This window comes from Ahaetulla prasina, chromosome 3 (genome assembly GCF_028640845.1).
Source record: "Ahaetulla prasina isolate Xishuangbanna chromosome 3, ASM2864084v1, whole genome shotgun sequence".
Taxonomy (NCBI): domain Eukaryota; kingdom Metazoa; phylum Chordata; class Lepidosauria; order Squamata; family Colubridae; genus Ahaetulla; species Ahaetulla prasina.
The window spans coordinates 61,443,537-61,468,025 of NC_080541.1; the positions used below are offsets into that span (position 1 = coordinate 61,443,537).

General features: G+C 37.2%; 1 protein-coding gene across 2 annotated transcripts in view; it reads left to right on the plus strand.

Moving 5' to 3' along the window:
* MTCL1 (microtubule crosslinking factor 1) overlaps nt 1–24,489 on the plus strand; it is a 126,868-nt gene that overhangs the window by 60,924 nt on the left and 41,455 nt on the right. For both annotated transcript variants that reach the window (XM_058177438.1, XM_058177439.1), the window contains exons 4-6: nt 8,622–8,681; nt 18,550–19,875; nt 20,734–20,889. In XM_058177438.1, the coding sequence (XP_058033421.1) occupies nt 8,622–8,681; nt 18,550–19,875; nt 20,734–20,889 (1,542 nt within the window). The remainder of the gene's footprint in view (nt 1–8,621; nt 8,682–18,549; nt 19,876–20,733; nt 20,890–24,489) is intronic.

Consider the following 24,489-nt stretch of genomic DNA (forward strand, 5'->3'; position numbering starts at 1 on the left):
TTGATAGTGCAGCTACACCAAATTTTGGAACCAGACAATTCTTTGAAAGCTAATTAATGATCCACAATAGTTTGTGGATTTTGTTATTTTCCTTTGATATGTGAAATTAAAGCAAAGGCGTAAAATAAGAATGCCTAAAAAGTTGGAATTGAAAGAAAAGGTTCTGTATTAGAGGAGTCATTTGTTAACAAGTGCTTCATCTGACAAGAGAGTATTACTCAGTATGACACATTTCCTGTCTATATCAATATTGAGACATAGTTTTGTCCTATGGCTGTAGCTCTTTTTCTTGGCATCATTTCAATGATTCAACAGTTGGTTATATAGATTATTAAAAGAATAAAATTTATAGACTAGTAATGCAGACATTGAGCCAACATGGCATGGTGATTAAGGATGACAAACAGGGATGCCTAAGTTCTAGTTCTCTCTTAGACAAAGCAGTTGAGTGTGCTTTTTTCAGCTCTGTACAGGGAAATCAAAAAACATCCATCTACCAAATTGTATTATACCAGCATGGTAGATTAAGGCTCATAACCTTCAGTGAAGAGGCCTCCAACTTCAGTGGATTAATGTGGGCTTAATTATAATAATGTAGTCATTGGACAAGAATAAGTAGAAATATGTGCTATGTGATTCTGGACTTTATCAGAATTTAATTATTATACTAATGCATTTTCCATCCTTTAGGCCAAAAGAAAATGGATGAACATATTATTACTGATTTTGCTATTAAAATTTGCACAAAAACCTAGTCTGTTATACCGATCACAAATATGAGGAGACTCAACATCTAATTCCATTTTTAGATGGCCTGCATATTCAATTGAGAGTTGGAAATAAACAGTTCAATGTAGAATCCATTGAATTCCATTTGCTGGGGAAAGGGAAAGTTTGTTGAAAATCTGTATAGGTATGTCGACTTCCATAGGCATTTCATTATTTACAAAAATGAAGAAGCTGAATCTTACGTATGTAAGTCCATATAGTTACCTCTGGGTATGGCTGCTAAGAATTGCTGGCATAAGTGCTTTCAGATGGGAAACAGTGTAAAACTGTTAAAACTGCAGGAGAAACTCTGAAATAAGCATAACACAGTTTTAGAAAACAATCTTCAAAATCTCAAAAGAAATCTTGCTAATAAATATAAAGGCCCCACCCAAAACAAACTGTTTTCCCAGGAGGGAAACAAAGTAGGTGTGTCCCCTTGACCACAATTATTTTTCCACCCTAGTTGATTGTGAGAATAAAATAAAGATTTGATAACTCTTGATAATTAGATATTAGGTCTTTGATCTCATCCAGTCCCATGACTGCATTGCTTAGCAATGGCAACCCTTGCAGTCCCCATTGCATCATTAAGTGAGGATTGTGGATCATTAAACAAACATGTCCTCTCACAACTTCCTGCTGCTTTCTGACAGTCAAACTCAGTAAGGAAACCAGCAGGAAGATGAAAGTTCTAGGTGGGTCACGAGCAGGCAGATAAGTGAAGCACAGTGGTGCTCAGGGAGGGTGTAAGGTTGGGGAAGATTGACTTCCTCATTGACTTTGCTGCTTACCTGCTGGCTTCCCCATTGACTTTGCTTGTGGGAAGTCAGAGAGGAAGTTTGGGAATTGTGATCACATGACCACAGGATGCTACAATCATTGTTTTTTTTTTAATAAAAAGTTTTATTTTAACATTCATATCCAATAACATATTTAATGTACCATCATATACAATTAATCGGACCTGCCCGGTCACCACCCCCTTCCTTTAACTCTCTTCCCTTCTCTACCTTCTTCTACTTTCCACGACCCTCCTCCCCTTCTCTTATCTACAACCTCTCCTCCCTATTCCTTTCTTCTCCCTCTTCTATCCCTCTTCCTTCCTTTCCTCTTCCTCCTCTTCTCTTTCCTACCTCCTTCTCTTTTCTACTTCCTTCCTTCCCATCATTCTGAAATGGTAGCCAGGCAACTCCGATCTTACATTGATTATACATCTTCAATCATCTCTGTACATTAACCATCAATCCATTTTCTACCTCATCCCCCCTCCCCCTCCCTTACCCTCCCTCCCCCCAGCCCCCGGGACTTCCCAGAACCGAATACAGGGTATAAAACTAACAGTCTAAAATTAAAATATAACACAAATCATAATCCATAGTCACTCCTTAAAACCTCAACTCCCTGATCTCAGAAATTTCCAATTGAGTTCGTATTTGTTCTTCATTAAAGTACATAGTTTTTAATATCCAACCTTCATCAATCAGTACCAAAACAACGTTCCATCTTCCAATATTCACCAAGGATTCTTCTGAAATGTCTTTCTTCCTTAAGCAGTCTCGCAAGAATAGTTCATATTTCCAACTTAATTTCTTAAATTTTACTGTCCAACCTCCAAAGATAAACAATAATCCATCTTTTCATATCTTTGGTATCATTTACATAAATCAAATCAGATTACAAATATTATTGTTAATCCTATATTATCTCCACAATATATCAATTGTAATAATTAAAATCTTCACTTTACCTTACTTATATCAAATAACATTATTAAAATTACACCTATAACTTATCCAAAATATATCAGTTATAACAATTAAATTCTAGTTAACCATATAACAACAGTACATCCATCTCTCAAATATAATATTTAATCCAAATTAAATTTTACTATCTATCCTCCAAAATTAAACAATATTCTATCTTCCTATTCCTTTACACTTCAAATATATCAAATAGTACCCCTAAAATTACACATTTATATCCAAAATAAATCATTTACAAAAATTAACCATAATCATATATAATAAAATTAAACATTCTCACTCCCCTTATCTTCTATCTTATACATTTTCCACCATCTATTCACCATTCAACTTAACATCTATCGATAAAGGGTTCCCAATCTTTAATACATTAGTGTAGAAATCTCGTGCTTTAAAAACTGTATTAAGAAAATACTTTCTTCCTTTATAATTCACTGTTAAGCCAGCTGGAATCTCCCATCTAAAATATATCTGATGTTTCTTAAGCTCATCCACTAAAAAGGCAAATTCTTTTCTCTTTCTTAACATTTTAGGAGGAATTTCCTTCATCATTATTATATCTTGTCCTAGTATTTGAAATTTATTTTTATAAAATGCTTGCAAAATTCCATACCTAATCTTCTTATTTGTAAAATAAATAACCACATCTCTCGGTAAACACTTCTGCCTTGCCAACCAAGAATTAACACGATAAATTTTTTCAATATTAACTTCAAAATCTTCTGGTTCCACTCCATCTATCTGAGCAAAGGCCTGAATAAAAATCTCTTTCAAATTTTCTTCCTTACATTCTTTTAATCCTCTCACCCTTATAGCATATTCCATTAATTTATATTGTAATATAACCCTTTCTTCATCTGCCCTATCTACCTTAACCTGAATATCATCTATTTTATTTTCTAAATTCAAATTAATTTGAACTTCATCTATTTTCCTTTGCAAATCTAAATTAATTTGGTTAATTTCTTCCAGTCTTTCCTCTGTTTGAATACTAGATAGCAATAATGGGTTAATTGATTCCTTTAATTTTTTCATCTTCCTCCTCTGTTCTTCCACCATATCTTTAAAATCCAATATTTCTTTCTCCATTTCATCAAATTTTTGATCTATTTCTGAAAGATGAACCTCCATAAGCTCCTGTAAAAAATTCCTTAAGCCATCTTTAATATCTTCTTTCAATTTCTGTATCTGAAGTGAGGAAATTTCCATTATTTTAGAAGTAGTTAAATCTCTTTGCTTGAAAGCCATTTTTAAACTAAGTAATACCAAGAAGAAGGAAAGAAAAAAAAGAAAAAGAAAAAAGAAAAATTCAATAAACTTTTCTTCTTAAACACTGTAATAAAAAGATAAAAAAGGATAAAAAATAAAAATTCCATTTAAAAAAATATCTTGTTATATTCTTCTTAAAGGTTCCACGCCAGCAATTGTAATAAGCATTTCCTTAACTTTCACTTCCAATACACAAAACGCCATTTACTTGCAATACTACAAAACGCCATTTCCTTTCATCATCTCCAGTCTTGACTACGAATACATTCTCTATCAGGGAGTTAAAATCTTGTTACAATCAAATGCTAACGCTCCAGTTTTCAGCTCTGTCCGCGTTAGAGTCCTTCAGTAATCCATTTCAGTCGCGGAGATGGATGCTGCGTTTTGTTCTGCCATTTGGCAGAAGCGTTCTGGATTCTGGAGCTTTTTTTTGGGCTATAGAAGGAGCATTCCCATCAAGCCACCAGGAACCTTCCTGGTGCTTTCTTGGGGGCTCTACTTCAGCCCGAATGCTCACCTCCCCCTCTTTGCCCGAGGGAAGAGATTTCCAAGTCGCTTGACAGCAGGTTAACGCTGTCTAAGCGGCTCTACAGAATCACACGGAACTGGCGGTCTGAGATAGCCCGCCATTAACGAAGCGGAGCCACCCGGAAGTCGCTACAATCATTGTTAAGTAAGCGTTGATTGCTGAGCATCACAATTACGTGATGGTAAGTTTTGAACAGTTGGAACTTCAAGAACACTCAACAACCCTAACTTCAAACATTAACTGAATGAATAGTTGTTATCCAAGGAGTAACTATATAAGTAGTTACAAATCACAATGTGCTTTAAAGCAGATTTCATTTGGAATATGAAGAAATAAATCATATAATAATTCAAGCTTATGTTACCCTACATATGTATAACCAGTAAAAAGCTGATTAGAGCTGTTAAAAGCAGATAAATTATAATCTTCAGCATTCTGAGTAATTGAAATGATAATTTAATTAAATAGGAAGTAACAACATTTTAGTTGATTGTGTTGAATTTCCAAACATACGACATGTACTAGTGAGCATAGTTGCCTCTAATCCAGTGATTCCAAAACTATTCAAGGATGAAGACCCCTTTTAATACCTTTTTTTTTAATACATGATGGAAATTTTATTGCTTCGATATTGGAAGTATGGTTGAAGCAATGAAAGTGTCAGTTTAGTTCTCAGTCAGCTTTACGTTTCAATGCAAAAAAAAAATGCAGACTATCCATGTTCATATATATATATATATATATAAATACTGGGAAAAGGCATCAGGTATTTCATAGCCTTATCAGACAGAATGGAGCCAGGCAGCCCTGGAGCCTGTCAGACTGGAGAATAAGCAAATGGCAACTACTCAATGAATTAGATTGAATGCATTAGGTAAAATGATGAAGGAAGGGATGGGGGGTGGGTGCAAGTAAGATCAGCCCATCTGTTCCACTCCTGAATCCTTCAGAAGGCTTACTTCATATGCTTCTTTCTTTCATTTCTCTTTAAAAAAAACTTATAAATTCATAAATTATGAATTATAAAAGTTGGATACTAGTACATTCAAATTTGCTTCATTTTCTTCGTAAGATCTCTAGAAATACATGGTTTTTCCATCTATATTTTCTCTGGGATAAAGATTATATCTGTTTTTGTTATTATGACCTAATGCAGGGATGTCAAACTCACATCGGCATCATGTCAGCAGTGATGGGCTGCAAATTTTTTAACAACTGGTTCTCTGCCCGAATGACTGGCTGGGTGGGCATGGCTGGGTGGGCATGTGACTGGGTGGGCATGGCCAGGCTGGGCGTTACACAGGACTCATGTGGTGCTAAGGCAGGACTTCCTTGAGACCCTCACTCACTCTCATAATACAGGTAATCCTCCAGTTACAAATGCAATAGAACCTGCCAATTACATTTGTAACCTGAGGATTCGTTTGATTAATCATGTTAAATGAACGTGATCACTCCCTGCTTTCCCCAATGCATTTGTTAATCAAATGTGCAGGTCTTTAAATGCACATGAGGTATCTCAGACTGGAGAACAGCATGTGGGGCCTAGTGCTGGAGCAGACCATCCAAGGCCTCCCCCAATCCACTGAGATATTTCATGCTCCCCTGGGGTCCCCACAATTGCTTCCCCCTTCCCATCCACTGGGTGTCCACAGACTGGGCCTGCTTTGCTAGCATCTCAGATTCCACTTAGTGCTCCCCACTCCATTTCCCATGGATTTACTTTTTTTTTTTTTTGCTATAAAGGTATAATTTTTACTGATATCTATTCTGTTAAATAAGCCATTTATACACTTGAAGCATTGTGAAATGCAATCTGATCAGAAACAAGAAATTTGACAATCCTAATGTATGTATAATGCTTGATAGTAGCATTATAAAAAGACTTTTCCATGAAATGGTTTAAACACTCAGAATTTTTAAATCTGGCAATCTTATGTCAAAAATGGCTAAAATGATATGAATATTTTTGAAACATTGAATTCTGTGACATAGATTTCAAGAACTACAAGAAGACAAAACTACATTAGTTGTTCAGTAAAGTCATATTCTAACGTTAGCAAAAGGTTTTTCACAAACTCTCAAGCAAATATAAAAACTTGCTGGATTTGTGATTATTCCCCCCTATACTGTTCTTCTGCTAATGGAAGCAGTTATCTGTTAACATAGGTACCTTCTAAAATTTTAGCAAGTACCAGTATATATATATTTGGAAATAGTAATAGCTGTATTTTAAAGTCATTGTACTAGCTTTTTACTGTGGTAATGACCACTTTAGAGACCACTGTAGAGTCTCTATATAGCTGTAGGGATTTTGCTCCCTTAAGAATTCTGGTGCCTTTTTTTCTGCTTCCTTTATGTTGTACTAAAAAGACAAATTATTTAGAAAAATCAGTTAAGGAGTAGAGCTTTAGAGGATGGTGAGAGAAGAACTATTCTGAAGAAAAAGATTGATTCTCAATGAATATTCACTTTGCTGTTATCAAAACAAAAATGTACAATTTGCTACAAAAATCAAAGGATGGACATAAGTGATTTAGTTGCAAATCAGGGATATTTTTAACATATAGTTCTTTTATATTTTTAAACATAATCTTAATAGGTTACATTCATGCTAACCATTACCTTTACTTCCTATTGAAAATAATGGAAATATTAATCATGACATTTAGAGCTGAGGTGGCACTGTGGTTAGAGTACAGTACTGCAGGCTACTTCAGCTGACTGCTAGCTGCAGTTCAGCAGTTGAAATTCCACCAGGCTCAAGGTTGACTCAGCCTTCCATCCTTCTGAGGTGGGTAAAATGAGGACCCAGATTGTTGGGGACAATATGCTGACTCTGTAAACTGCTTAGAGAGGGCTGTAAAAGCACTGTGAAGTGGAATATAAGTTCTTTTGCTATTGCTATTTTATTACTTAATTTTTGAAGATCTTATTTTCTTGAAGATCTCCAAAGGTCCAGAAGAGGCTGACCCACTGGCAGAGAAGCTAGAGTGTTTTATCCAGATGATGGTGAAGCTGTAAGAATGTGAAATTTAAGGAAAACATTTTCATCAGCGTCTGAGTAAAAGACTTCAGCTGGAGCCATGGGGCCAGCAAGCCTAGATCTGGACTGGGCCAGAGCAGCTTCCTGCTTCAGGGATATAGGCAGCAATAGCAGCAGCCAATAAAAGGGGAGGTTGTGTCCTTTGTCTCATTGGGCTCAACTGCAAGGCCCTCGTTGATTGGTTGCTGTGCCCCAATCCCTGAAGCTGCTCATTCGAACTAGCCAGTCAGCAGAATGCAGACTGGGCCGAAATTAAGCCTGACCAGACTGGGTAAAAATCAAGCCTGCAGGCACTCATGGCAGAGAAGCTTTTATTCAGATGGGGAAAGCTGTTTTCTCACGTTCTTACAGCTTCACCAGCTTCTGAATAAAACAGAAACCGGCTTCTCTGCCTTGTGGCTCAGTCTCTTCTGCAGCTCTTCAAAAAGTAAGTACAATAAAGCCATGGGAAATGCATTGAGAAGGGTGGAGGGGAGCCAAGGACCCTCCATTTCAGCCTGTAAGAGGCTGGGGAGCCCTAGGAAGGCCTGGATGGGGCCCAGATGAGTGAATCAGGCCCAGGGACCATCCATTTCAGCCTGTAATAGGCTGGGAAGCCCTAGAAAGGCCCTGTAACAGGCTGTTCACGCCGACAAACAGGCAAAGGAAGGCTCACCAGACCGGAGGTAACTGGGCCATGTGGAGGCAGTGGAGAATGGCAAAGGAAGGCTTGGCAGGTAGCTGGGCCACATGGGAGGCCGGTGCGAATGCAGGCAAGTGGGCTGGGCCGCAGGGGCCACATGGTTGAGGCAAGCGAGGGAGCGAGGGAGCCAGAGAACAGCAGCTGCTATGCCACAGCCAAGGCTGGTGAGGCAAGATAAGAAGGGACTGGGAGGGATGGGGCGGGCGGGGTCAGCCAGTGGTGCAATTAGCTGGTTCTCCAGCCACACAAAAAATTTAACAACAGGTTTGGCCAAACCAGCTGGAGCCCACCTCTACACGTGACGTATCGGGACTTTTTTCCCCTTCGCTAAACTGGGCGTGGGTGTGGCCAGCATATGAGACATCCAGCCCATGGGCTGGGAATTTGACAGTCCTGATCTAAAGCTTCAAGCAAAATCTAAAATGCATACATTTTTTATTAATGACTGCCATGCAGTTAATTATTGATATGACAGTGTCAAAAAACGTGACATTACTATTTTTGGACTCTTGTGTGCATTCTTAAAATGTGTTCATTATACATTCTCTGTTCTTTCAGAACTCACTGAAGAGAAGAGGAAGCAGGGATATTCATAAAGAAAAGAAGGCATTTGCTCAGGTATTGTTCCCAACAATATATATATCAATGGTAAAACAATGAATTATCTGAAGTAACCATTAGTAATCAGATACATATAATACATTTTCAGAATATAATATTTTTATATGAAATGTTTATTTTAAAAAAATCTAAATTTTTGATCTGATAACTCTTTTTGTAGATAGAGGCAAAAAATTTTAAACATATCAAAAAAATAAAATAACCTTGTGTCAAACTATTTGGAACAGAAAGATTAGTTCTTGGTGTCAGAATTATGTGCTAATGGTTCTCTTAACACCAAATGTAGTTAACACATTAAAAACACACATAATTTGTCATTCTTTTATAGATTCTATAGCATTTTTCCCCCAGGAAAATACTTGTGATATCAGGAAAATGAGTTTCTCTTGTTCAAATGGAAAACTGAGGCCATCCATGTTGACCCACTTGGAATTAGGTTTTAAATTTCTGAAACCTGATATTCTTTCTTTCTTCAACTAAATATAAAGTAATCGTATTTTTTTCCTCCTCACTCAGTTTTCATAGTAATACTGTCAAATAGCTGGGGCTTAAGGACTGGGTTTCTACTTGGTGAGAAAAAAAATACTGCAGCTTCCTGGAAAGCTTTTATTCTTCAACAGTAAAACAATTTCTGTGGACTTGCACTACCAGCTGGAAACATTCTTACTCATACATTCCATTGAACAGCGTTGTTGAACTATATAGCCAAGATAAACAGCCAATATACAGTGCTGTAATATTTTAAATGGATTACCATATCATGACATACACTTACCATGAGATTTCATGAGTTTTGATCAAATAGTGCATTCCATATAAGGGAGATGATGCATAAATTCTTACTTTGTAGCAATTGTTTTTTCCCCTTTTGTAATTTTATAAATCTTGATATACTGTATAATTTCAATGAAGATTTCAATGCAACAATATTTGTATAAAAATTATAAATATGAACATTCTATTACCGTATATACTCGAATATAAGCCGATCCGAGTATAAGCCGAGGTCCCCAATTTTACCCCAAAAACTGGGGTAAACTGGGGACTCGAGTATAAGCCGAGGGTGGGAAATGAGGCACCTACCGGTTGGGGAAACCCTCCCTCCCTCAGCTGAGAAGGCTGGCGGCTCCCCCGCCCCGCCCTCTCACTGCACCGGCAGGGCTTCCGTCCGGTAAAATGTGAAAAAAAGAAAAAAAAAAACCTCGAGTATAAGCCGTATATACTCGAGTATAAGCCGAGGAGCTTTAAAAAAAAAACAAAACTCGAGTATAAGCCGTATAGACCCGAGTATAAGCCGAGGGGAAGTTTTTCAGCACAAAAAACGTGCTGAAAAACTCGGCTTATACTCGAGTATATACGGTATTTAGAAAGTTTAAAGTACTGAAAATAAGAAAAAACTATAAATATTCATCAATATAATTTTAGGATAGTAATATTGCAAGCGAAAAATTATTTAACTTTTCATCCAACATTAAGTTTAAGATAAAAAAGGACCATTGCATATCATATCAGATTAATAGTTATGTGACCAAAATTTTGGTCTCTGTTTATTATTTGTGACTCTGTGTGTGTGTTGGTTTAACATTTAATAAAAGTTAAAATACCTGAAAAATAAAAAAGGAATGAAAAAAGAAATCATAATTTTAAAACAATTAATTTCTCCCCTTTTATACAGATTTCTGACTTCCCTTTTTATACAGGTAGTCCTTGAGTTACTGCCATAAAGGAATCTGCTCTTCTCCATAGTGTGGCAATGGGAGGTGCCCGGGTGGGTTATTCTAGGCTCTAGCTCTATGGACTGAGTTGAAAACTTCTGAGGTTCTGCCTCCCTGGTGACGTTCCTCAGTTTTTTTCAACTCAGCCTCAGCTATGGATGTTGGTTGTAACATTAACTGAACCATGTTAAATGAATGAGCCCCATTCCTCCTCTTCTGGAATGTGTAGGTCATTAAGTGAACATGGATTCCTCGTGGTCGGGAAGATTACAGGGGGCCTAATGCAGGAACAAGATACCTGCCTCTGGCCACCCAAGGCCTCCCCACACCCACTGAGATATCTCATGTTCTGCTTCCCACTCCTTAGGTCTCACAGTTGCTTGGTCTTCTCCTCACCACTCTATCACTGATCGCTCACTTACCTTGGAAGATCTCCAGAGCTCAAGATGTCGGGGTAGGAAAGGACAATAGGTTGGGCCACATGGCATAAAAGTGCCCATCTTTTTCTCAGACACAAAAATGTTTTCCTTAGATCTCCCATTTGTATACATGCTTCTGTCTTCTTTGGAACAGGGTTTTTGCATGGAGGACAGAAGCATAAGAACGTGATATCTATTGTGTCTCTGCAGACTTTGTCTTGTCCCAGTCTGGGTGGCGCCACGTGTGCCCTCTGCATATTTCCAGCAACAGGTCTTAAACAGCCAGATCAGTGGCCTCATCGCCAGAAATGGCTGAGCCTCTTGTAGCAGGCCAGGTCAGTGCAGCCACCAGGCACTGCACCTGCGATCTAAGGAAAACAGCTCTGTGTCTGAGAAAAAGACGGTCACTTTTTTGCCACATGGCCTATCCTGTTCTCCTTTCCTGCCTCAACATCTTGAGCTCTGGAGATACTCCAAAGATAGGTAAGTGATCCATGCTAGGGTGGGGAGGAGCACATGGTACTCAGTGGGCTGGCAAGAAGTTGCAAGAATATTCTACCCCCATTTGCAATTGATGGTAATCCTGAGGGCACAGATAAGCCCCCATTGCCCTCAAGAGCTCTCAGGGAGAACCAGATGATTGTAAAGAAATATGATCCTTCCAGTCTGTCCCTTCATCCAGTCAGAATTAATCCTTCCATCACCCACATCATCCTGCCAGAACTGATGAAGCTTCTTGGATTAGAAGTGAAATATCTTCTTCTTGTTCTTCCTCAAAGATAAAAACAGTCCAGTTGCCGTTTGAAAAAGCATCTTTGAGGTAAAAATAAAGAAAGTATTTGGATATCATTGGCATATTGATGATGTCTCATCCTGGTTTGGTAGATGGTTTCACCAAACAATATCACATGGGTGTTGGACAGCAAGAGAAATAGGAGAATTTTGCGGCATACCACATTGCAATGGTCAATAGATCTTTCTTCCTCACTATCACCCGCTGGAACCACACATTTAGGAAAAAGCAGACTCACTGTACAACAATATCTGCATCTCCTAACCCTCATAGACAGCCCAGAGATTGAGAGTATTGAATGTTACCGGGATATCTAGTGAAGTCATACAACAGTGCAGCCAATGTGATTCTATTTCAAACCTAGACCTGATCCCAGAATTTGGAAAGAATCCAGATAATTTGTTTCTCTGGGATTTTTTTCAATAGGAGCACTAACATTCCCTATATCTTCCACAAAAAGGAGTTGCGGAGGCTGGTCTAACATAGCCAGGTCCAGCCAGGGATGATCTCTTCAGGAGAGGCATACCACCATCTCTTTGAAAGTCAGTGGTACCATCCCCACCCATATTGATCACTCTCTGATCCAGGCAGTCATGCCCCCAAATTCTGAAGAAGCATGGCTTGTGACTCATGTGTTCATTCTGCCTGGTACCAAATGTGGCCTGGTACCACATTTACTTACAGGATAGAATGAGTTCCAGATTACATCACAAGACTCTTCCTCTGCTAACTCTATTGTTCCTGCCCATCAGGAGTTAAGACTTGAGCGAGTTTATTGGCAAATGTTGCCTGAAACTCTCACTTCAGCCTGGTGTAGACCTTGCTGAGTCTCAGTCCTCAAATGAAAATGAGTCATCCTAAATAGGTCAGCTGGGATATGATCCATTGATGCAATAATGATGGAAAAGTAAGAAGAGGTTGCAACCCTTATCAGTGTTGTTCTTTGAACACGAATATACTGCTACTGTGTTAACCTTGCTGTACAACTCAGAATTATGCTGGATCACTTCAGGATCTACTACAAGAACATGTAGAACAGAGGAAATAGAACTGCACTCTTCCTGCATTTAGTTTTATTGAAAAAAAAGTTTCTGTTCAGCAGAGTTGCAGAATGGAACTTCTTGGAAAATGCCAAGCAGCGGTCAGAACACAAAGAAAACTGTTTCTTCAGCATAAGGTAGGAATGTTGGCACTGGCCCAGTTTCCTGGGCAACAGCTATGTTGCCATTTCATTTTGCTGACATTCCAGTAAGTGCATTCTGCCTAACCAAAAACCATGGTAATGGGATATTATTTCTTTTTGTTTGTATCACCCATCTAATCAAATATATAAAATATATACATATTTTATGTATGGGATTATGATTAAGTTTCGGCCTCATCACAGCTTTAGCGCTGCAGCCCTAATTTGTTCATATTGAGTATTTCTCATCATGGATGCATCTAATATATATTTTAAGCTATTTGATAGTCAAGCTGTGTCCATGCACATGCACTCTTCCGATACTGGTCTCTGAGTAGAAAGTCCTGTTTTGAGAGCCCTATGCGGTTGGTGGGCTGCTGCCAGTTCGGACTGGTTCAGGTGAACCGGTAGTTCTGAACAGCGGCTGGGCCCACCCACCCTGGTGCTATCCTGTCCTATATAATTGCGTTTTTTTTGATGCCGCGTGCTCACATTTTCAGTTCTGGGCGAAACAGTTGTTACAGTATGTGATGCCCACCTCTGGCCCTTTGTATAGTAAGGCAGAAATAATTCAATACATCTTATACATATGCATCCATTCACTATATAATATGCTAAAAGAATTGTTTATATGAGCAGACAAACCTATATATAAATAAGGGCATGGGGCTGATGGCTCTGCTACCCTCTATTATGATGATTCATATTGACAGAACTAATATGAACTTACGGGACAGAACTAATATACTTACGGGACCGCCTGCTGTTACCTTATGCCTCCCATCAACCCGTACGCTCTCACAGAGAGGGCCTTCTCAGGGTGCTGTCCGCCAAGCAATGTCGGCTGGCGGCCCCCAGGGGAAGGGCCTTCTCTGTTGGAGCTCCTACCCTCTGGAACGAACTTCCCCCCGGTTTGCGCCAAATATCTGACCTTCGGACCTTTCGCCGGGAATTAAAAACTTATTTATTTATCCAAGCGGGAATGGCCTGATTTTTAAATTTTTTAAATTTTTTAAATTTTAATTTTGTAATTTTATATGGGGTATTTTTAGGTTGGGTCAATTGACGGTTTTAATTTGGCCATTATCGAATATGTATTTTAAATTGATATTTTAACTTTGTATATTTTATTGTTTTTATTTTGTGGCCTGAGTCCTTCGGGAGAAGGGCGGTATAAAAGTTTAAATAAATAAATAAATAAATAAATAAATATAGCCCAAGCCTATTTTTCTCAGATAATCTACCTTTAAATTGGAGTATCACATTAGATTCATTAAGAATATGACTTTTTTCTGTCTCATATTTAAGATAGCTCATCTTAAAATTATATAAGCTTATATAATTTTGTCAGGAAAATGAAATAATAGAAGAAAAGATTACATTAGTCCTTGACTTACAACCACAACTGAGCTCAAAATTTCTGTTGCTAAGCAAGACAGTTGTTAAATCAGTTTTGACTCATTTTACGACTTTTCTTGCCACGGTTGAGTGAATCACTCCAGTTGTTTAGTAACATGGTTGTTAAGTGCTTTCCCATTGACTTTGCTGATCAGATGGTCGCAAAAGGTGATCACGTGACTCCAAGACACTGTAGCTATCATAAATATGAGTCAATTGCCAAGGTACCAAATTTTGATCATGTGACCATGAGGATGCTGTAAAAGTAAGTTTAAAAAACAATCCTAAATCACTTTTTTCAGTGCTGTTGTAACTTCAAATGGTCACTAAACAAATTGTTGTAGGTCAATGACTACCTGTTTAGGAAAGCTTTAAGAGAAACCTGATTCTGCTGTTATAAGTTTCACATTCTGCTAGGTGAATTTTTAAAAATGGGGAACACTTATTGTTTGGCTCATTTTCACATTATGGGTTTATCTAATAAGAAATAAGCTCACCTGAATTCCAATGCATGGAGCTTTCATTTGCATCTTTTACAGCATTAATTCGTTATTCTCATGCTGTGTAACATTTAATAGTCTTTCTTCCTACCATGCAAACCTATTTAGCATGCAGTTTGTATATTTACGTAATGTTTATTTGTGTATCTACACAATACAGAAGGCTAGGGGCATGAAAAGATGGGAAATTAAACTTACCTAGATTTAATGTAAGCTATCAATAGCATTCACATTTGTTGTACTGAAAATGCTTGCTTTGAATTTGTTTCAAATCTATTTACAAATGTTTGTTGTGTTTTCGCTCTTTGCCTATCTGTCTCTCAGGTATTGATAGACAAGCACAAATTAAGAAATGCCAAAATCGTTTTTAGACTGCCATCTTTTTTCCTTTTGATTTTTTTATTTCTGTGAATATCCAAAATGAGAAAAAAATCTTAACAGATACATTATAGATACAACACCAAAAATGACAATAATTCATAACAGAGACTGATTTCATGCACATGAAATCAGTCTCTGTTATGAATTATTGTCATATTATTTATTTATCTACATTTTAAAAATGTCATAGGGCAAATAGTGAACTAACCAGATAAATAATAGCTAAATTATTTCATATCAATAGGAAAAATAAAATACAAGACAGTAAATAAAGTCAAAAACTATTTTAAACTTAATTTCTTCCAATCTTTCGATGCACATATGATTTGGAACGTTATATCTCGGAATTCTAAGGAAATTGAATGAATGAGACTGGTGTTATTCTAAACAAAATCTGTATTAATCCGTATGCAATTTATTGGACTGAGCTTTTATTATATTGCTTATTTAACTTCAGTGGTACTGGATTTGCATTTTTTTCCTTATGTATTTCCATTTGGCATATCATGATTATTTATTTATTTATTTATTTATTTTTATTTAATTTTGTTTGTTTGTTTATAAAATTTATTGGCTGCCCATCTTACCACACGGTAACTCTGGGCGGCTTAGAATTACATCTAAGTTCAAACATAAAAATCAAACATTAAAACCAAAGACACATGGGGAGCGGGGGCTGAGTAGGGGTTGGGGGAATCTGTTATTACTCAATCAACACCTCCATTGTGCTATTCCCCCACTGGGGCCCCAAGCTGACTCATAAAGCCACATCTTTGGGCCGTTATGAAAAGATAGGAGGGTTGGGGCCAACCTCACATTGGGCGGCAAGATGTTCCAGAGAGCAGGAGCAACAGCAGAGAAGGCCATCCTCCTGGAACTTGCCGGCTGGAATAATTGGCCTGACAGGACCCACAGCATGCCTCCTCTGCCACCTATCACCTATCATATTATGATGTATATATATTATGTTTTATATGTGGTAGTAATAATTTTGAATATTTGGCTTCATATTTAAGATAGCAACTGAGAGGTTTTTTATTAAAAAAAGGTATTAGTAATAAAGAAATTTATTTCATTACATGGACAAGTCCATGCAGTTTTCTTGGCAACGTTTTTTGGAAATGGTTTGCCATTGCTTCCTTCCTGGGACTAAAATAGAGTAACTGGCCTAAAATCACCAAGTTGGCTTTATGTCTAAGATAGGACTAAAATTCAGTTTCTAGTTCAGCCCACCAAACTGTCTCTCTTAGTAAACATGCCAGAAAACTATTTCTAAAGTAACGTCTCCGAAGTACTCTGTTTAGTAGTCTAGTCATCAATTGTTGATGAATTTTTGTCTTTTAAAAAACTGCTTTTTTTACCTTTCTTGACAAAAGCTGCTTTCTTGAGAAAAATTTCGGTATACAATGAATAATAACAGAAATGAACGGGTATTCAGATTATATGTAACACTTTTAAATTTGTCTTGTTTTTTATCTTTATTTAATACCTACTTTGATTGCTTATTTGTTCCCTATGACTATCATTAAGTGTTGTACCTTATGTTTCTTGACGAATGTATCTTTTCTTTTATGTACACTGAGAGCGTATGCACCAAGACAAATTCCTTGTGTGTCCAATCACACTTGGCCAATAAAGAATTCTATTCTATTCTATTCTACTTTTATTTCATACGAATAACATGCAGCCTCTTAAAGAAGGCATGACGCATCTATGTAATTTTCTTGGCAACAGTTTAGAAGTATTTTGTAGATGTAATTTTCTGTGTTTTCTTTAATATCCCAGACTATCTTACCATCTTGGAATTCTTTGGTATCAGGCATCCCAAGTACTAATCAGTCTAACCCAACTTAGCTTCCAGTCCTGACAAAATGAAACAAGTGCTGCCATCTGTTGAGACTGTCAAAAGATAGATGACATATAATATTACAGTAGTTTATATTATTAACAATTCCAGAGAGATATTTGACCTGCATTATAAGTAACAGTTTGGCTTTGTTGTGCCTATATGAATATTGCATTATATTCATCATACCTATACAGAGTGGAGCAGATTGTCTGTCCCTATTTTGAAAAACGAACACCTGACATGGGATATCTGAGCATGCCTGATAGACTATGAAGCATTGAGTCCTTGGTGCTCTCTAGACTTATTTGTTTGCATTCATCCCAATTAGGTAACATTATTAGTATGTGTGAATATGGGGCTTGTTCATTATCTAGATACAGTAGCTTGCCCTGCCCAGTTTTTCCTTGATAGTCTCTTCACTGTGGTATTGTTTTCTGCTTGATTACACTATACATCAATAACTTAGAAACAACCAATAGGCTATTACAACCACATGGCATCACCATAGCACAGCAATGAACCACAGACCTCCAAAACCTCTTAAATAAACCAAAAGACCCAGTAGCCCAAGGAAAAAAAAATAGGAGTCATTTACAACATAGAGTGTAAGGGCTGCAATAACTACTACATAGGACAGTCAGGCAGAAGATTAGCAGAACACATCCATAACACTGACTAGTATTCAGAAGACATGATAAAAACTTCTTTATTTCACAACACATGGACAGACTCAACCATAGTTTCAACTGGGAAGCAATGAGCAGCCTCACATTTGCTCACACTGATGTTTCCTAGTTGGGTAATGAACTGTCTGCAGGTAAACAGTGAAGCATAGAGAGCTCCAAGGACTCTTATTTCAACTCTGAGTTACATATATTCTGTTCTGTTGGAAATTATGAAATTCCATATAGTTTTTAAAAAAGGATATAATTTGGTTTTTCACTTAATCTATAACTTTTTTTGCTGGAATAAGTACTTATTTTGTGGAAAGGAATCTTAAAAGTTTATATTGTGAATAACCTAATGTAAAAAATAGAATTTCAATTTTTACATTATACATTATTGGTTTTTTCTTCGTTTAAAAGTGTGCAACATTTGTATTATGACTATCTTTTTGAAAAAAATTTTTGAAGTACTTTTTTACCAACATTTAACTAGCAATTCCTTAACTGAATTTTGTAGAGTACATATGTATCAATGGTGGGATTCAAAAATGTTTTACTACTGGTTCTGTGGGCGTGGCAGGGGAAGGATACTGTAAAATCTCCATTCCCTCCCCACTCCAGAGGAAGGTTACTGCAAAATCCCCATTTCCTCCCGATCAGCTGGGACTTGGGAGGCAGAGAATAGATGGGGGCAGGGCCAGTCAGAGGTGGTATTTACAGGTTCTCCAAACTACTCAAAATTTCCACTACCAGTTCTCCAGAACTGGTCAGAACCTGCTGAATACCACCTCTGATGTGTGTACATACACACACACACACCTTCCCTAATTTTATGCCCTCATATACCCATGATGGTGTTGAAATCCAACATAACAGGCTAGAAAAAGTTGCTTTACAGAATAATGGCCAGAACATGTTTGTCTTTTTCCTTTTATCTTCATATTTGTTGCTTTTATTCGCAGGAAGACAGTGCTGATTTGAAGTGCCAGCTTCAGTTTGCCAAAGAGGAAGCAGTGCTGATGCGTAAGAAGATGGCCAAGCTAAGCAGAGAGAAAGATGAATTGGAACAAGAGCTTCAAAAGTACAAATCCATTTATGGGGATGTGGAAAGTCCTCTCCCCATTGGAGAGGCTGGAGGACCACCCAGCACAAGAGAGGCTGAACTGAAGCTTCGTTTAAAATTAGTGGAAGAAGAAGCTAACATATTGGGCAGAAAGTTAGTAGAACTAGAGGTGGAAAATAGAGGAATTAAGGCTGAGATGGAGGATATGAGATGCCAGTATGAAAGAGTATGTCTTAACCAGGAACGTGTTTCAAGCATTCCTACCTCACCTTATGGTGACCCTGTGGAATCAGCTGCAGAGTTACGTCATCATTTGCAATTTGTTGAAGAAGAAGCAGAACTTCTTAGGAGATCAATCTCTGAAATTGAAGATCACAATAAGCAGCTAACAAATGAATTAAATAAATTCAAGTTTGACCCTGGACAAGAATCTGGTTGGTTTGATGAAAATGCATCCAAATGCAGTGGATCCTTACAAGAAGAACTGAAATCAGCCCGGATGCAAATCAATGAACTGAGTGGAAAAGTGATGAAACTCCAATATGAAAATCGTGTACTGTTATCTAATGTGCAGCGCTATGATCTTGCCTCTCACCTAGGATTGCGAACAAGCAGTCCTAGGGATAGTGATGCTGAGAGTGAGACAGGAAAGAAAGAGTATGACAGCGAAGAAAGTCATCTACCTCAACCAAGGAGAGAAGGACCGATTGGAGGTGAAAGTGATTCTGAAGATTTATATGAAAAGACATCAGGTTTTGGGAGTGGGAAACACTCAGAAGTTAGTAACTTATGTTCCACTGATTTAACAAGAGCCAAAGAGAACTCAGAATCATTGATCAGTATCAAATATGAGGCTGAAAGGCTTGAAAGAGCGATGGAACGCCTTATCATTGATACAGACAATTTAATATATGAAACAAATGTCCAAATAAATAGCAGTGCTTCCTCTGAGCAAATTTTTAAAAAAGGTGAGGGAAAAAAGGGGAACAATAATGAACCAGAACTTTTAAGCACTATTAATTCAAGGATGAAACATTTTCAGAAAGAACTGCAAATCTTCTTGGAGAAGGTTGATAACATTGGGGCTGGCGTCAAAGAACAACTGGAAGATCTTTCCCCTCTTCCACACCTTACAGAGTCCTCTAGTTTTCTGTCCACAATGACATCCATCTCTCGAGATTCACCCATTGGAAACCAAGGGAAGGAATTAGTTATAGATTTCCAGGTAGGTGGACTTCTTGCTTCTTTTACAGTTTTGTTAGTCTTTCTTGCTGCATTCAGGTGCTAATTTTACCGATGTTTGTTTTGTTACAATTTTGAAATTAATTTGTAAAATAATGTAAATCCTTTTTTAACTCTTTGCTATTTTCATACAGAGGCTGTTCCTCATGACAAAAAGGCTAATACAAACAAACAGCATCTGAATTTTTTGTTGTTTATTATATTGGATGCTGTATTTCATTAGTTACTGTTTTGTTGCTATTTAACAAAACACATAAGCACATACTTTCTCTTACACTATTAATATGAAATGTACTTCAAAAGGTCTTGCCAAAATAAAAATCCAAAATGAAGTATACTTAAAAAGCCCACTTTTAGTTCTTTTATATAAGTAAGAGGCGAATAAAAAAGCCCTTTAGCCAACAAAAGACTGCCTTTCATAATGCATTTCCCTGGATTCGTACTCTCACAGCTGCCATATTGAATAGGGATTTTTCTGCACAGCACAGATATGGTTGGAAGAGCCTTGTATCCCCATATACTCCATAACTTATACGCTTGCTGTTGGTTTGACTCATGCATCCCCATTGCATGCGCCTCATAACCAGTATTTGCATTCTTTCCCCTCTCTCTTTTTTGCTTTTCAGATGTTTCAGCCCATTATTTTGCTCATCCTTATTTTAGTCCTGTTCTCGTCACTTGCTTATGACACTGCATTTAAGTTGATTTTTCTGTTCACGCTTTTTTTTGTCTTGTAGTTTTTTCAATTGCCTACCTTATCCATTTTTGTTTGTTTTTTTAATCTTCCCCTGTCCTGATTTCTTTTTTTTTATGTTACAATCCCCACCCATGCACCTAACAGTCCAAACAAAAGGATCAGATGGAATGGCAGCGCAGCCCAGACCATGGAGATGAGAAAGAGATTCATCAACAACAAGGCACAACAGAACCACATGGCAGAACTGATGGAGACCTTAAATTCTACAGGCCAGAAAACAAGAATTGTTTCAGTCTAGAGGTTAGCACAGCTGAATAAAAATTCATTGAAAGAGAACAGTAATTGTTTGTCATAGAAGCCCAGGAAAAATAGAAGGAATTTGTACTTAACTCCACTTAATATTTTAAAGCCCTATAATTTGTACTTAACTCCACTTAATATTTTCATGATAGCCAATATAGATAGCCCTCGTTCAGCAATTGATTCATTTAGCAATTGTTTACACTATAATGGTGATGGGTGGAAAACTGTGTTCTTGCATTTATGATTCTGGGGGCAGGATGTTCTACAAAAAGGGGGCAGTAGCAGAGGTTCTCTTCCTAGATGCTGCCAGTTGAAACTTTTGACTGTTGGGGTCTGCAGGCTACCTTCCTTGCTTAATTGAGTGAGGTGAGATGCGCTGATGCGTTGGGGAGAAGCCAATTCCACAGATAACGTGACTCTAGGCCATGTAGGTTTTATAGGTGATGACTAACCCCTTAAATTGAACATTGAACCCAGAAGCAGACAGTCCATGGAACAAGGATGTTATATGCGTCCTTCTTCAGGTACCCAGTATGGCTCGCGCAACTGCGCTCTGCACCAACTAAAGCTTCCAGTTACTTTTCAGGGGTAGGCCCATGTAGATCATGTTGCAGTAGTCCAATTGGGAGATGACCAGGACATAAATGACCAAGCATAAAGCCTTCCTGCCTAGAAAGGACATCATTGGTACATTGTGGAATTGGGCAAATGCCCTTCTGGCCATGGCTGCCACCTGCTCATCGAGCAGGAGCCATGAGTACAAGAAGACCCACAAGTTACACACCTAGTCTGTCTGGGATAGTGCAACCTCATCCAAGACCAAAGATGATAAACTCCTGGGTACAGAGGAGCCCATCCATAGCCATTCCATCTTACTAGGGTTCAGGTGAAATCTGTTGTTCCCATCCTTACAGTCTCCAGGCATTACAAAAGGTTGTCCAATGCAACATACACTTTACCTGGGACAGAGATATACTGTATGGCTGGGCATCTTTAATGTAGTGGTGATACCTCATCGCGTGGACATGGATGAACTCACCCAGCAGTTTCATGTAGTTCCTATAGAAATGCTGTATTGTTTCAGAGTTTAAATGGGCATTAAAGCCTAACCCATATGAATCTAAACTGAGCAAAAAGCAATTGTATGTTCAACTCTTCTTTCAAAACAGAGCTCCATGATCTCTTTGAAGGCACTAGATTGTTAGGTCTTATTTTCAGCCATATATGCCATATTGAGAATTGCCATAAGAATTAGAAGAAAATTCTTACTTGAATGTCTGGTTGATAATGTGGCCTAGAACTAGCCAGTTTTGAACATTTAGCTATGGATGACTGCAAATGTTCATTGTGGAAAAGCACTTATCTCATTTTGTCAATTGTACAGTCCTATAATACGGATTGAAGTGATTCTATATCTTTATATCAAAAGCCAGCAATAAATAACCAGAAATAATTGACTGAAAAGCAATGATTTCATTAATTCAGGTCTTTCCTAATGTAAATTTTCAATATTCCAATCATTTTTAATGGGGAATTAATGTACACTTAATTTCTTAAATTTTGAAGCAACATTTTAAATAAAAAGTCTATCTGAAGGAAGACAAATTTGTGAATTCAATATTTCATTTGCTGGCAATTAAGTATTTTATAAATGGACTTTTTTGATTGAAGATGGGTAGATTAAAGGTGCAGGGAGCAAAACATATAGCATTCTGATTTGCAAGTCTTGGATTGATTGACTGAATTGTGATTTAGTTATGCTCAAAAATAATGAAAAGGATATATCTTCAAGACAAAAAGAACCTTGATATTAGCAGAAATATACCTTAGAAGTATGTTAATAAATTAAACAGCCTAAAGCTGTTTAAGCTTTGTTTAAAAGCATGATCTCTTAAAAATTTTCTAAGGTCCAAGATTGCCAACTTGGTGCTAGATTCTATCTTTATGGAGGAAAAACATATGAACTGTCCCAAAAGCAGAGACTTCATATGTTTTTTAAAAAGTAATCAGTTTATTCAAAACACTTTCTGAAATGCAGGAAAGGATTACTGCCTGTTATGGTTGAGTGGCATCAATAGCTTTATTGATCCTCATAGTAATGCAGATGGGAGTGGGAGTTCCATGTCAGGTCACCCTTGCTGATGGGGTGAATGAGTGGGGTAACATTAACAGCAATCCACAGTAAGGAAAAGGACATGTAAGGCTCACAGATCTGAGAGAAGATAATGCTACTAAAAGTAGGAATTCCAAAATCAAACTCAAAGGAAGACAGTGGCAAATGATTTCTGCATAGTTCCAAGAAAACTATGGACATGGCTAGAACATTGAGACAAGTTTATATGGTAGGTGAAGAGATTCCAAGTAGAAAGACATTCATTTTCAAAATAGAACTGGAGATGGTAATGTAGTCAGATCAAAACTGCAAAGAAATCTAGTTAATAATGAAAGAGGATTTTCTCATTTTACAAGGAGAGATGTAACTGAAATACGTGGAATGTGAGAAGAATGAACAAAGAAAAATGAATGAAAATATTTTTGAAATAAATGAACAGGGTTTCTTCAACTCAGTTAATATAATATGTATCAGGGCATGAAGCCAGCCAAAAGAATGGTAATGATACTTCAGAAGGATATTGCAAGTATGTGCTTAATAATAACTCAAAAGGTGTCATTCAACATTAATGTTGTATAAGAATGTACACTTCTTGGGGGTAGTGATAAAAACACTAAAAAATTACTAAGTGCAAAATTGAGAAGGGCTAAATGCAATATTAGGAAAGAGCGCACTACTGCAACTTGGTGACTGGAATGTAAACATTGGAGAAATTGAAAAATCTGGAATTACAGGAGAACTGGATTAGGTAAAATGTAATAATAAAGAAGGTTAACAGAGTTTTGCAAAGATAATTATTTATTGAGAGAATCAGCTTCAAACCATATATATGTTTAATGGGCATTATGGGATTACAACATTAAAATAACATTTAATACATAATAGGAAAGAGAACATGGAGAATTGCAATCAGTGAGCCATAGCATTCTGAAATACAGATTATAAAACAGACCATATACAGATACCATGCAGAAAAGAAACTAAGGAGCTACAGAAGAATAAGAGACATCATAAACACTAAGTGAAAAAAGTATTCTCAAAATTCCAAATAAAAGATTCAACTGATTTTCAAAACAATTTATTTTATAAGAGCCAAAGTAAGACATAAAATTATTCATGACAATTGAATACTTCTGCAACACATCAAGCAAAAAGCAAATAAGAAAATAAAGATTTTCGACAAGCAGAAGAAATTAAAGAAAAAAATGAGATCAGAAAATTTTCATGGGAAAAATCAAAAAGATCTAGTACTCATGGAAGAAAGCTAATAGAAGTAAATGAAATTAAAGGAAGATGGAAAGGCTACACTGAAGCTTTTTACAAACTGGGTTATGGAATCATAGAACAATTTGAACAGACATAATGTGTGAATGAATCTTCTTTCCTACAAAATGAGATATGACAGGCAATGGACCAGCTGTCAAATAAGAAAGCACCAGGATCAGATGAGATGCCCATTGAACTATTTAAAGCTGCAAAAGAAC